The sequence below is a fragment of the Acomys russatus genome, chromosome 22 (assembly GCF_903995435.1).
Source record: "Acomys russatus chromosome 22, mAcoRus1.1, whole genome shotgun sequence".
Taxonomy (NCBI): Eukaryota; Metazoa; Chordata; class Mammalia; order Rodentia; family Muridae; genus Acomys; species Acomys russatus.
Genome location: NC_067158.1, coordinates 38457546 through 38470970, shown reverse-complemented (window position 1 = coordinate 38470970; position 13425 = coordinate 38457546). Strand labels below are relative to the sequence as shown.

Genomic DNA, 13425 nt, shown 5'->3' with positions numbered 1-13425 from the left:
AAAAAGTTGTTCCAAAAGTAGCTTGCACATGCACACCATAGCATGCAGAGCTCCTTGTGTGGGCAAGCACACACACAAACACACATATATAAATCATGCACATACACATAATAATAATATTAATAATATTAGTAAAAGTAATTTATGAATTTAGTTATTTCTCATGGAAGTGAATTTGTCTAAGCTAGTCAAGATATATTTTGTTTTAAACATGAGGCAAGATAATATTTCACAAAGTGCCAGGCATACTAAAGGAAGTAGACTATAGAGAGGCAAAAATTGAAAATTTAGCTTTTCTGTTTTTTTTTTTAAAGAAGAGTCTATGTTTGGTAATTGTTTTCCTCTATCAGTAATAAGTTTTAATGGACAGAAATGTTTCAATCAAAAGTCACCAGACTCCTTCAAGTTCAATGATATATTTAAAAGTAAAGATTCTTGTAAATTCCAGAAATGAAATTCTTAAAGGGCATATTTAAAAACCTACAATTGCTTTAAAGACTATTAGGACACAAAACAACCACGGAAAAGTCGAGAAAAGGACTGGAGAAAAAGCAACCTGGTCTCAATACAACAAAGAAAGCATCATAGTGACTTAGGAGAGAGTCAGCACGTGAATTCCAATATAAATGAGATGGCATTTAAAGTGATAGTCCCAGGACATGAAAACAGTGGAAGGGCATTGCATATGATTATTGATAGGAGGCACACAAGGTTCTCTGTTAAAAGACTCAGTTGTGCCCAGGAACAAATGATAGAGTTTAATCACACCGGTTCTGTGTCATCGCCCTGGGAAACAGTCTGCTCACAAGATCCAAGGACCATTTAAGGATTCTCTGGGTGGTGATTCATGCTTTCAGAAAGATGTCTCTGCTATGTTTCTTTGAGACATTTTTTTCTTAGGCTAGAGATAATTAAAGGTCCTAGATCTATGCCACGTGCTATTTCTGAGTATGACTTTCAGATGAATAAGTGATCTCAGAGCTATCAGAACACTACAGGCCTCTGAATCTCTCAAGTGCTGGTGATCAACTACCTGGACCAGGAGTGAGACTCTTTTTATCTCCCATCTGCTCTGGTGATTTATCCTTTGATGGATGCTATAGTATCTTACCTTCCTCAACTTCTGTATCAGCTCAATTAATATTTTTATCTCAAGATAACCTTCCATCTGATTCAAAATTGTAGCTTAAAACAGTTTCACCAAATCTAAGGAAAAACACATGCTTTTGTATCCACAAATGACTGCAAATATATTTCAGTATTGTGTCTAGTCTGGAATTCAGTAAATGCTGCCTTAAAATGTTTCATTGCTCTACTACTCTTCATAAAAGATCAATGCTGAGACCAGTTACACTCCATTTTGATGCTTCAGATGAAATTTATACTTGCCCACTTAAAACATCATTCTTCTGACTCTTGTAAGTCAAACACTCTTATCTTTCATAAAACTACAGTTTAAATTTTCAACAGCATCATCATCAGGCTGAAGGTTTTTAATGATTGTTTTCAGCAGCATTCTCTTTTCTATGGAAAATGCTGTTTCCTGCTCACATCCTTCACTTACTGTTACTCTACATATTGAAAGAGAGTATGAAAGGCTCTGAAAGAAAACATAAGAAAAAATATGCACTGTCTTCATCTCATCTGATCACATGAAGAAACTCAAAGTGAAAGTAACAAATATAGATGGATAAATATAGTATATTCTTATTTTAGGATATAAACTCGTTCTAAAGTCAACTTTTGAAAAAGAAGTTGGGCAAAAATCCATAACTGCTGTTTTTTAAGCACAGTGTACCATGCCTTCTGGAAAACTGTGTACATTACCTCACCAATTCCTGCCTCACTTGTATGACACTGGCCTTAATAACAACTTCTATTTGAAAGGTGAAAGAATTGAAGATTTTAGAGATGGCACAAAGTAATCAAGATTGCATGGGAGTATTGACATTCAAGGCTTTCTGAAGTCTCTCTTATTGCCTGTTTCCAGATTTAGGATAGGGGAGAGCTTATATGCATCTAGACATCACAATCAACAATACATGAGTACTTTGCATTAGTGATCGAGCCGATCTCACAAGGCACCACACAGCAAGGATGGCTAGATAGTCCACACGAGTACCATTATCAGCACAGTCTACAGTAATGTCCAGAGGTTCTGTTCTAGAGCAGTCTTTCTGATTCCAGGGTAGATGGATACTATAAAGAGGAAAGGCAAAAGTTTTATAAAAAGCCTTTTAAAATGATATTCCAACACCTATAACTTGAAGTCAGCCTCTTTGTCCCCAAGATTCCATTATTATTAATATCCCCTGCAGTCCAGCAGCTGTTAACTTGTTTTGAAAATAAGACAATACTTGTGAAGCCCACAAAGAAGAAAAAAGCCCCCCTCCTATGCGAGCCTGTGAAATGCACTCTGGAAGGCCTAATTCAAGCGGAAAGGTATCTGAAAGCAATGAAAGACAGAACTAAATGTGAAATATTTGACATCCACGGCTTCCACAAATACATTGAAACAGTGCAAACTAAACTCCTCATTTCAGAAGAAGCATAAAGGAAACAGCATCCAGCAAACACTGCCACAAAGGATGAGCCCAAAACAGATGTGGGAAAAATAAACAGCCTTTGCTGCCTCGGAATTTATAAAATCGTCCCCAGTGTCTTCACACCACCCTTTGACTTCAGTGCCCATAAAAACACATTGCACTGAATGTCCCACTAAACTTGTAACAACACCCTCCCATAAAAAGCTTTCTAAGAATACACTCAGCAAACACAATTTAAAATTGTCTATACTGCTTAGAAATGCATTGGGATCAAGGTATTTAACAGCTATCAATTGCTTTGCACATTTTACTTTATTATAGTCAATCTCTGATGTATTTCTTTAAGAAAAATGTGTAAAATATGTGCTAACAACAGGGACTTTAAACCAAGGTGTAAGATACCAGAGAAGAGTCCCTTGAGATGAACTTGGATTCTTTGCCACGGAGATTAGCATTTTGAGATTTCTTTACAGTAAGAAGTACGTATGTGTTAGGTTGCATATAAGCTTGCAGGATTAGTGGGAAGAGGGGTCCTCTACAGCCCTGACAAACAGGGAATAAACACTGCTATCCTTCAGACCTGTTCTACAGGATTTTCTATGCCTGAACTCCTGTGTTACAATCCTCAACACAGTCTCTATGCCACAGCTCCCAGACTCATTGCCACCTGTTTATAAATCGTATGGTCATGTCAAGAGGATGAATTTAATACCATATTAGAGGAAAACATATCTTTTAAGTAATTGTTCTGGAAATACAGTGTTTGTTCAAATGAGGCCTTTATCCTAAAGGTATCTAAATGTATGAATTAAAGGGTTATAAGTTGTATGATTACGTACTTGGTGGAAACTTCAAAATATTTAAGTTATCAGATTTATTTTCTGGGATTGCTCACATGGCTACATCACAGTGTTTTTTTAGGATATTTTCCTTTCAAGCAAGCTATCCAGTGGCAAAGTCACTAGGACTGAAAGGATCTCATTAAATATGAAGAGAATAAAGTGTTTGAATGGAGTATCTGTCTAAAAAGCAGACAGTTGCAGTGCTGATGGAAGAGACAGCCCTTAATAATGGTCCCTATTTTGAAGGTGAGGAAACTGAAGATTTTCAAGAAGAAGCTGTATGATCAAGATCTCACAAGAGAATTGAAAAATCAGCATCTGCAAAAGTCTTTCCTCTCTAATGTTCCTGGTTTTAGAATAGATCTGAGCTTCCATGTGGCTAGACAAGCAATCAATAGCACAGCTGATGAGTAACTCTCACAGGTGATCCAGCAGAGGGTATATTAAAAGGCGCCTAAAACCAGGAGCAGCTAGATCATTCATTCATCCCAGCTCTCCTCTGTTTTTCTGTCTCTCTGTACTGCCCTGCCATCAGCAGAGCCTGAAACAGCACTACACAGCCAGCACTCTAAAACTGTCTACACATGCAAAGTGCCTCTTCCCACTTCTGTAACTATTACAATGATGAGTATTTGGTACTTGTGATGTCCACAGTAAGCCATGGTTGGTTTTCTATTCCTGGATGCTGCTCCACCATGAACACAAGCTGAACAAACATATTTCATTTTAAAGCATCATTATATAAAATTTCCAATAGTGTTCCACTCATGCTATGAGGGGGTTTTCAAAATGGGAGGAGCTGATTTTACTAGTTGAATACCAATGTCCTCCCAGGCGGCCAGAAAAAGCCAGAGAGAAGAACTCAGGGAGTAAGCATAGATTGCCAGTGTTTGCAATGTTGCACTAGTTTCAGCAGCCTGTGGAATTTTCTGCGTTGCAATGTTATTTGAAGAAAACTATGTAGGACATCGTATGCCTTGAATTAATAACTTTTAACAGAGAACGGCAGAGCTATTCAGAATTCTGTGAAGGATAAAAAAAAAAAGCATACTTCAAGTATCCTAACTTTCTGCTGTAATTTACTTCTATATACTTTGGGTTTTGCTTAATTGATTTCGAGTGAATCAGCTGGTAAAATTACTTCATTAGATTTCCCTATAACTTTCTTATTAAACAACCGGAAACTATTGTGTTGCAATGTGCGTGACGAGTAGTCTCCATGATCCCTACCCCACCCCCCACCCTCAGATAAACAGTACCACTGAGGAGACAAAGCATTCCAGACACCCTAGCACTGCATATGTCAGGCCTGGGAGTTGGGCAGCAACTGTCCCAACAGGAAGTGACACGTGCTCCTGGGGTTCAAGCTCCATTAAAACCTATCCCATTCACAGTGATTCATAACCACATGCTGGTGAAATCTTCATCACTGGATTCTGCTTTCTCCACAAGAGCAAAAGGGAAGGAGGAGGAGGAGACAAAGGGTTTAACAAGAAAGAAAGCATAAAGGGAGGAGGCCAATAGGAAGGAGAAAGAAAGGACATCATACCATTTTGACTGACGTTGTTTTAAACACATCTCTTTAAATAAGTGAAAAATTATCTTTCTTTTGTACTTACAGTGGTTTGATTTACAAGTATGTCTTTTTCATCTCATAATGTTAATTAAAGTTAAAGTGATCTTGGTTTTTTTACTTATTAAAAACTGAGTGCATAAAAAGGTATAGATATTATGCACTGTTTTCAGATCTGTCCTCTATTAAGTTAAAAGCTCATCAACATTATGAAAAATGCCTAACTCTTATGGTTTCACAAAATACTTCCACATTGACAAATGCAATTATTGTATCACTTCGAAATGAAAACAACTTAGAACCATAAACTGTACGCAGATAAAGTTGATGGGTTTTGTATTATTTGTTTTCTGTTACATACAAAGAAAAAAAAAATGAAATCATACTTTTCTACGTGAAAGACTACTGTACCGCAAACTGATTCTAATGTATCTTTTCACAATTTGGAGTTTAATTTGAAATTCTGCATCCAACTTATTAACAATCGTGTAGATTACACAACTATTAATGATAGTTTATCATTAATCAGTTGATTATTTTTCTGTTTCTTCATTGCCCCTTGATGTTTTGTGAGAAAGCATGTGATTCGGGTGAAACTAATGATTCTACATCAAATAAGGATAGATGCTATAAAGTATAATAATTTGAATATGGAATTCACAAAGAAAGGTGAGTTTTTTCTATTTTCATTGTTTAAAAAGTAAACTGAACAAAATTTAAAGTAGTTTTCTTTACAATAGTGTCGAATGCATTTCTTAGTAAAACTGCCTTAGTATTTAATATATTTAAAAATAAATATTTGAAAAGTGTATCCACAATGTTCCTAAGAAATGGCTTAGAATTCCAGAGTTCCAAGGAGATGAATTGGCTGTCAGATAACAATGCACTTCCATCAGATGGACTTGGCAGTTGTAAACAAATGGAATTTTCTCAGCTTTTCCTCACAAATATGAAATATTTGCTCTCAGCCAACAGCTGGGGTGATTTAAAGAAGTCCTGCATATATATTAGTTTTCATTCAAAAATTGCAAGCCCTCCTCCCACTCTGCAACATCTGACCTAGTCTTTGTAGAGTAGAAAATTGTTCTGAGATGAAGTGACATTCCTAAGGGAAGTAAAAGTTTTTTTTAAGTATCTACTTACAACTCTAATCAAATTTCTGATTATATGCCATCTTAAGGATTTTTAGGAAGAGCTAATTTATTTTAAGATGAAAGTTCAAATGAAATTCTGAAGTGCCTTTAAAAATGTGAAAAACTGTGCATTGTTTTTATGTTCCTAAAGATTTGAAATTGCAATACAAATGAATGCGAGCTACAGAAAGTGATGTGAGAAATACTTCTATTTAAACATAATTTCAGAGCTAAGTTAGTAGTATGTCCCTGGTATGATTAGAAGACACTCTTAGCAAAACTTCTAGTGTTCCAGTGAATATTTAACTCTTAATACATTTTAGAATACGTGGTGTAAAATATCTTTGTGAGTTACTCACTAAGTATATCAACTGTAGGCATATATCTCTGAGGCAGTGAAGAATGAGCACTTTTATCATGTTTTTATCTATTCAAGATAGGGTATGGATATAAGAAGCTGGGTATGAACTCAAATACATATTTAACTTGCTTTTACTTCTTCAAAAGGTATCTCAGTGTAGCCAAATTAATGTATATATTATTCCACAGTGACATTCACTATATTGCAATATTTGTAAAAGAGAGACTTTTATAGCAAAATAAAGTAGAAATGTCCATGCGTTAGTTGAGGCAATAAAAGCACAGTCTGCATGGTTACAAATATATCACAAAATTACAAGCCAATTTTGTACCTCTAAACAATGACAGAAAATTAACTTTTGTCCTTGGATGCAATAAATCTAAACAAATAGTATGCTAAAAAAGTTAACAACATATTTAGATAGATGTATCAACTTTATTTTTACTAAAGTGACTATTAGGGCAGGCATGAAAACTTATTAAAACAATTATTAGTGCTTTTGGTACATCTTTTTTCTGCCCTAAAAATAAAACATAGTGGACTTGAATCATCGAGACTTATTAGGCCTGTAAATCATATTTTGTATTACAAGTTCTATAATTTCTCTGGTTTTAGGTACAAATTTTGTCATGTGTGTATGTGTGCATGTATATATAGTCTAAATAATATATATTCTGTGAACACAATAAAAGTCAAGTAATACATATATCCATAAGATTTTTACATCTAAAAATAATAATCCTTAAACAGCAAAATCTATACTTAAAGTTCATAGAATAAATGTCAGTGGTGAAGGATGACTCATCCCTAACTTTATAACCTTAAGTTTATTTTTCCCAGCAGTAATATTTTAGAAGTTATTATAAACCAATTAAACATAAGGAGTTTAATTGGAAGTAGCCATTATTATCAATGTTCACTGCAAGTGTTAACTATCAGGAGGAAAATTATGCACAACAACCCTTTTAAAAAAATATCCTAAAGTATCAACACACAAAGACAGCACACAGTAACAGCATGGTCATTTACAACATTCTTAGCCAAGCCTCTCTTTTTATAAAGTACAGATAAAATGAAGTTCAAATAATATTACCAGCTGTTCTATCTGCATAAACCACAGGTAAAAGATACAAATACATGTATCTATTTTAGCACAACGCAATGACTGTCAAGGCAATAAGCATCTCAGGAAAGCCCTGAACTTGTATGCTTTAATACAAGTTCATATTCTTTTCCCAGGGACCCTGCTTTTACTTTAGAAAACCACTTATGTGTGCCCTTTCTTCTTAAACTTTAAAAGCTAAGCCATGAAACTGAAGACATAATCCTTGACATTCAAGTGGTTTTAAACATACAGACATGTTGTCATGGGCTTGGAACTGAAAATACTCACAGTCTCTCCAGCTCCTTCAGATCCTGGAATGCTCCCCTCTCGATGGTGCTGATCTTGTTCTCCATGAGCTGACTGAAATGCAAAGCGGAACATGCTTCTTAAAGTTGCCATCTGAGGAGGCTGCACCTCAGCAGCTGTAAACCTGCAGAACCATTCTCATTTTCCCATTATATTTTGCTCAGAATTGAGAGTCACCCACAAATTCAGTAAATGAAGCAGGTGAAAGAACTCACAGGGGGGAGCTTCCATACCACAAGGTATTTATTTTTAAAAATAAGAAAGAAGTTTCTCACAGCAATTACTAATGGAAAGTAAAATCTGAACCTTAATCTCCGACATAAGGAAAAAATGGGAACTATTGCACCACAGCTTTTAAAACTGGTTTGTTTTTTGCTTTGTTTTGTTTTTTGTTGTTTTTTTCCCCCACCGATTTCGCCTGTGTCCCTAAATAAGGGGTTCATTAGCTCAGCTCAGGCATAGTTTAATTCTTACTTATGGGTGCTAATCAGCAATTGGAAAATGGCATAAGGACCAAACTACATTCTTAAAACTTAGCAATGTATGAATAGTAGTCAAAAATATATGGTCAATGGGTATAAATATTTACAAACCTGTGGGGCAACACAATTTTACATAATATTGACCTTCAACTATTGGATAACTCACAGCTGATTTAACCCACTAAATACTGCAATAATTATACTGTAACAATTTATACTTGTTACAAAGCTACAAAATATACGGAACGTAACTCAACTTGAGATCAATATATTTGATACATAAACGGCCCCCTCAAAAACTGTGGAAAGATGGACTGCATAATTTCAGTACTAATTCTTCCTAAACTTTTTCTTTGCAGCAGAAGTAGGGACAGTTCTACTTCAGTACTAAGAGAATGCAATCTACTGAAGCCGTCCAAGCTAATTGTTAAGTCCTCAACATATTAGATTTCTTCCATTATTTACTCATATTGTAAAAGCAATAGTTCTACTCTTTTCTGTTTAAGGCCTTTCGAGTAGAGTAAAGCCAAGATCTGAGGTTCTTTCTGCCGTATCCCCATCACACATCCACTTTTTTTTTTTTTTTTTTTTTTTTTTGGTCTGTGAAGGAATTATTTATTTATTTATTTGTTTTTTTTTTATTAATTTATTCATATTACATCTCGATTGTTAGCCCTTCCCCTGTTTCCTCCCATTCTTCCCTCCCTCCCATTTTTCCCTTTCTCCCCTCCCCTATGTCTGTGACTGAGGGAGACTTCCTCCCCCTATATATGCTCTTAGAATATCAAGTCTCTTCTTGGTAACTAGCTATCCTTCCTCTGAGTGCCACCAGGCCTCCCCATCCAGGGGACATGGTCGAGGTACACATTTCATCAAAAGCTGTTCAAGGGAACACAAAAGAAACGCAAAACCTTAAGCTTTTTTTTTTTTTTTTTTTTGGATTCTGTCTTCAGAAAAGTTTTAAAAGCTACAAATACAATTATCACTAAGTACGCCATCTTAAAAACAAAATGAAGACTCAGAGGAAGAACACACTTACAGAACTCTGAGGTGCCTGAGACCAGCAAAATCTGTCTTCGTGATCCTTGTGATGTTATTTCCATTCAGATCCCTAAGAGACAAGCAAAAATAAAAATAAAGTTTCTTTTTTTATTTCTATCGTATTTGATCAAAGTAAAGCTTAAAACATGTTAGAGCTTTGGAAAAAAGAAACTTAATTCAATTAGTGTGGCTTAAAAAGTGAACTGGAGAGAAAAGAGAAAAGGCCTTTGAAATAATAGTTCATAAATGTCGCTTGTTTACCAAATTCTTGCTGACATATGACAAGAAAATGGAGTGATGATGTCATCAATAACCGCGGCTCTTGTTGTGCTTTTGTGGCCTGTGTGTGATCTGGGTTTCCATAGGAATGTGGATATTTATTTACTGAGCTAGTCTGCAGTTTTGTTTTTATTTTTAGCACATCCCCCAAGAAGTTTCTTTCAGGAAGTTTAATGAAAAAAATTTCTCATACTATTCAGGGAGAATTTTTTAAAAATCAGAACGCTCTGGAGGTAATATTGTGGCCAAAATTCCTGAGGCAAAGAAGAGAGTATATGAGGGAGGGAGAGTGAATACATCAAAGGCCTTCACTTCTCTACAATCTTATGTCCCCCGGGGAAGCTGAACTCTTTATTGCAGCTTCTGCCCCACTCCCGACCCCCTCTGTGACTTTAGTTTAAGCCACCAGTAGGGACAATAATGGAGGTAGGATTTGGCCTTGACCTGTTTGTTCCATTTCAAGCATCACTTTTTACTTCAGTCACAGCTTTCTTTTCTAGTCAACAACTAAATTTGCATGGCTTCATTCATTCACAATAAAACTAGCCTTTGGGGGAGACCTCACTGTTTTCCTTTCTGGAAGCTCTCTTGTTTTGGACTTCCAAACTTCGTGCAGAAATCTGTATTTAAAACTGTTTACTTGGCTACTGATAGAATTTTAGAAACCAGCACTGAGTATGCGGTTTCCTGAAAATTCCACAGATCTCTCATAAAGGATTTTTTTTTCCCCTAACCACTGAGCACTCCACTGCCAGTTCTGGAAAGCCAGCGTTCTGACAAGTTAGTGTTTACACTGTTCTGCAGGGCATGGAATGACGAAAGCTAAATCAAAATTCCTCATTGCTCTCTCCTCTTTCTACCCCAACGTACCTTTCCGAATTCTTTGTAAAGTTGTGAGAACCTTTTAAGGGCTATTTGTTATCTCTTGCGACCCCTAACCCCAGCAGCACATAAAGGGGTGAGACAGCCGCTAGAAGGTCCAATTAAGCTAGAAAGCAAGGCTTTAAAGAAACAAGCAGGGGAGAGTCTCAGTAGAACTGGGGGTTGGCAAACCTTTCCAAAAGAAGAAAGTCCTGGACTTGGGCCTTCAAACAGAGAGGACGAGGGTTAGATAAAAGGGAGGGCAAGTCTTGGCCCTGATGACTTTGAGTGCAGAAATGCTGCCCTAGGGCCTCTGTTCCCTGACGGCTAAACGCTGTCCTAGCAAAGAACGAGAGTCTCTGCGCAATCGCCCACGCTACTCTAGCCTAAGTCACCCGCGCCTGCTCGGACCCGTGCGCAAGCAGGAGAGCCCGGCGCATCCCTGGGGCTGGGACGGGCGCGTGGCTGAGGGCTCTGATTCACAAAGAGAGTGGCCTCAGCGATTCGCTTCCCTAACTCGGGAAGTGCCCCACCAGGAGCGCGTGGGCCGTCATTCCCAGGTCTGCGTTTATTTCTTCATTAAAGACTCCGCGCAGACAGGGAGGCGGGGATGTCTACGGGCGACAGAGCGCGAAGAGAGGGGCAGGCAGAGCGGCTGCCACCACGTGAAGGAGCTCACAAACTGCTAGAACAGTGCCCCCGGGGAAGGGGGTGCACAGAGCCGCAGCGGGGAGAACTGGAAGGGGCAGCTCAGGCCACAGGGTCACCAGAGCAGTTGGACTCGGCGCAGTGGGTTCCAGATGAAAAGGCAATGCTAACTTTACTTAAACCCTGGGACACTGTCCTCTCTGAAGTCTCCCGCTCAGTGGAATCACTTAAGGACCATTACTGTTGCTGCTTCCTCCTTGTTAATGAGAGGAGCTTTAGAAAGTCGCGGCAGGGAGATGATGCCAATTGAGTGTTGAGGAGTGTTGCTGTCTTGGGGCACTCATCCTTCGTAGACAATAATATGATCCCCCTGGCACCCCAAGACTCCATGCCCCCTCTCTCAGTACTTAAAAAGGTACACAAAGCCCGTGAGAGAAAGCTTCTGTTTCTCTCTCTCTCTCTCTCTCTCTCTCTCTCTCTCTCTCTCTCTCTCTCTCTCTCTCTCTCCCTCTCTCTTTTCTTTTCTTTTTCTTTTTTTAAGGCCAGCCACCTCTTCCGCCCCAGGTGGAGGCAACAAAGGTCCTGAAATGACCCGAGAGTGTTTGCAACCCCAAGGTGACTCCTTTTTTTTGCAGAGTCTGGGAAACATGGTCACACCTCTCTCGCCCCAGGCATCCTTGGATTCTAGTCCTAGGCGCCTCTCTTCCCCAGCCAGAGAGAACTGGTCCACAGTGCCCAAGCAGTTGCGAGGGCGAGAGGGGTATAGGAAAAAGGGACCAAGCATAGCTCCCAGCGACCCGCCCCTCCTTGGCAAAGGCTCCTCCCCGTTTAGTGCCCTCCGGTCTTTCGCCTTTCCCGAGAGCCCAGCCCGTGGTGTGTGCGCTGGACAGCCACTGAGGGCTGCACCAGGAACAGGTTTCCACCACACGTGAACTTCCAGGCTGGATGCTTGGGCATGTGCTACCTCTATGGGGAGTGAGGGAGAACTGAGGAGGGCAAAGCGCCCCCATACTCACAGTCTCTCGGTGTTGCGGGGAATATTCCTGGGCACGCTGCGCAGTGCCAGCCCATGACAGTCCACCGTGCTGCCAGAACAGGAACACTGGGCCGGGCACGCCTGAGGCGCCACCTTGTTCAAGATCGACAACACTAATCCCAGCGATAGGAACAGTGTTTGCCAGCCAATGCCACTCATCTTCCCCAACGGGCTCCTTGCTTTGAGGGACTTGTCTTTCGCTCTTTGTGGCGTGAGAACTGGGCAGTGTCCGAGGCCCTGTGACTGGCGCTAGGCTGGCAGCCCACAGTACTCGGGGTGCTGCACACACAGTAATGTGGATATAAGGCAGTAGAGCTGACAGAGGCACACTCTTTTTCTCTGCTCTTCGCGCTTTTCCAGTAGAGCGGAAGATCCGCGGGCAACTTCAGGTCCTGAATATCAATAGGCCCGGCTCAGGCTGCGCGTAGACCCCAAACCAGCAGTGAGGACAGAGCGCTTCTTCAACTTGGCGGTTAAAGAGCTCCTACTTGCAGTGACCGCGAAGATGCTGAGGTCGGTTGCTTGAGGACAAGGGAGGACTTTTGATCCCACGTACCCTCTAGCAAATCTGAATCCAATGAGAAGAGTAGAAGGCTGAGGAGGAGACTTTCCTAGAAATGGTGACCCTGATTAAAGTGGGTCCCCTGGAAGCTAGAAGGCGTAAGGGCCTTGCAGGTCCAAAGCAAAGCCCTCGGAAAGACTGGGCATGGCGCGCATAGGGGCACGCAGGGTCTTCACGCAGCCCTGGGGGTGCCGGGCGGTGCTGCGGGGTGCAGGGCGCAGCTCACAGGGCCTCTCCACTCCTGCGGCACAGCAGCAGCCCCAACCGGTCTTCGCCGCCTCTCGACAGCCAAGGATGGCTTGCACACACACACATGCACCAGAGGATATCTTGGCAATCCCGCCTCCCTCCCGGCGTCCTTGGCGACGCTCTGCACCAGGGCCTGCCCCTGAGGTCACACAGAGACAAAAGGGCAGTCGGACCGCTGCAGCTTTGCAGGGATATCCACTAGTCCGCACCCCTGCAGGAAAAAAAAAAAATCCAGTAAACCAAGTTGAGTAGGAGAGCTCCTAGGAAGACTGGGTGGATACTAGCTAGGGCAAGATTCTCAGCTGGGCAAGCCAGGAGGAGCAAAGCAAAGGCCAGGTGTCTGCGATGCTAGTACTGTTAGCTACGTCCTGATGGATGACTAGGTGGTAGGCGGGAGGATG

General features: G+C 40.2%; 1 protein-coding gene across 2 annotated transcripts in view; it reads right to left on the bottom strand.

Moving 5' to 3' along the window:
- Slit2 (slit guidance ligand 2) overlaps window positions 1–12507 on the bottom strand; it is a 338183-nt gene extending 325676 nt beyond the window's left edge. For both annotated transcript variants that reach the window (XM_051165157.1, XM_051165158.1), the window contains exons 1-3: window positions 12194–12507; window positions 9388–9459; window positions 7849–7920 (exon numbers count right to left, since the gene is read on the bottom strand). In XM_051165157.1, coding sequence (XP_051021114.1) covers window positions 7849–7920; window positions 9388–9459; window positions 12194–12372 — 323 coding nt within the window. In that variant the 5' untranslated portion in view covers window positions 12373–12507. The remainder of the gene's footprint in view (window positions 1–7848; window positions 7921–9387; window positions 9460–12193) is intronic.
- Between the last annotated feature and the right edge of the window lie 918 nt (window positions 12508–13425).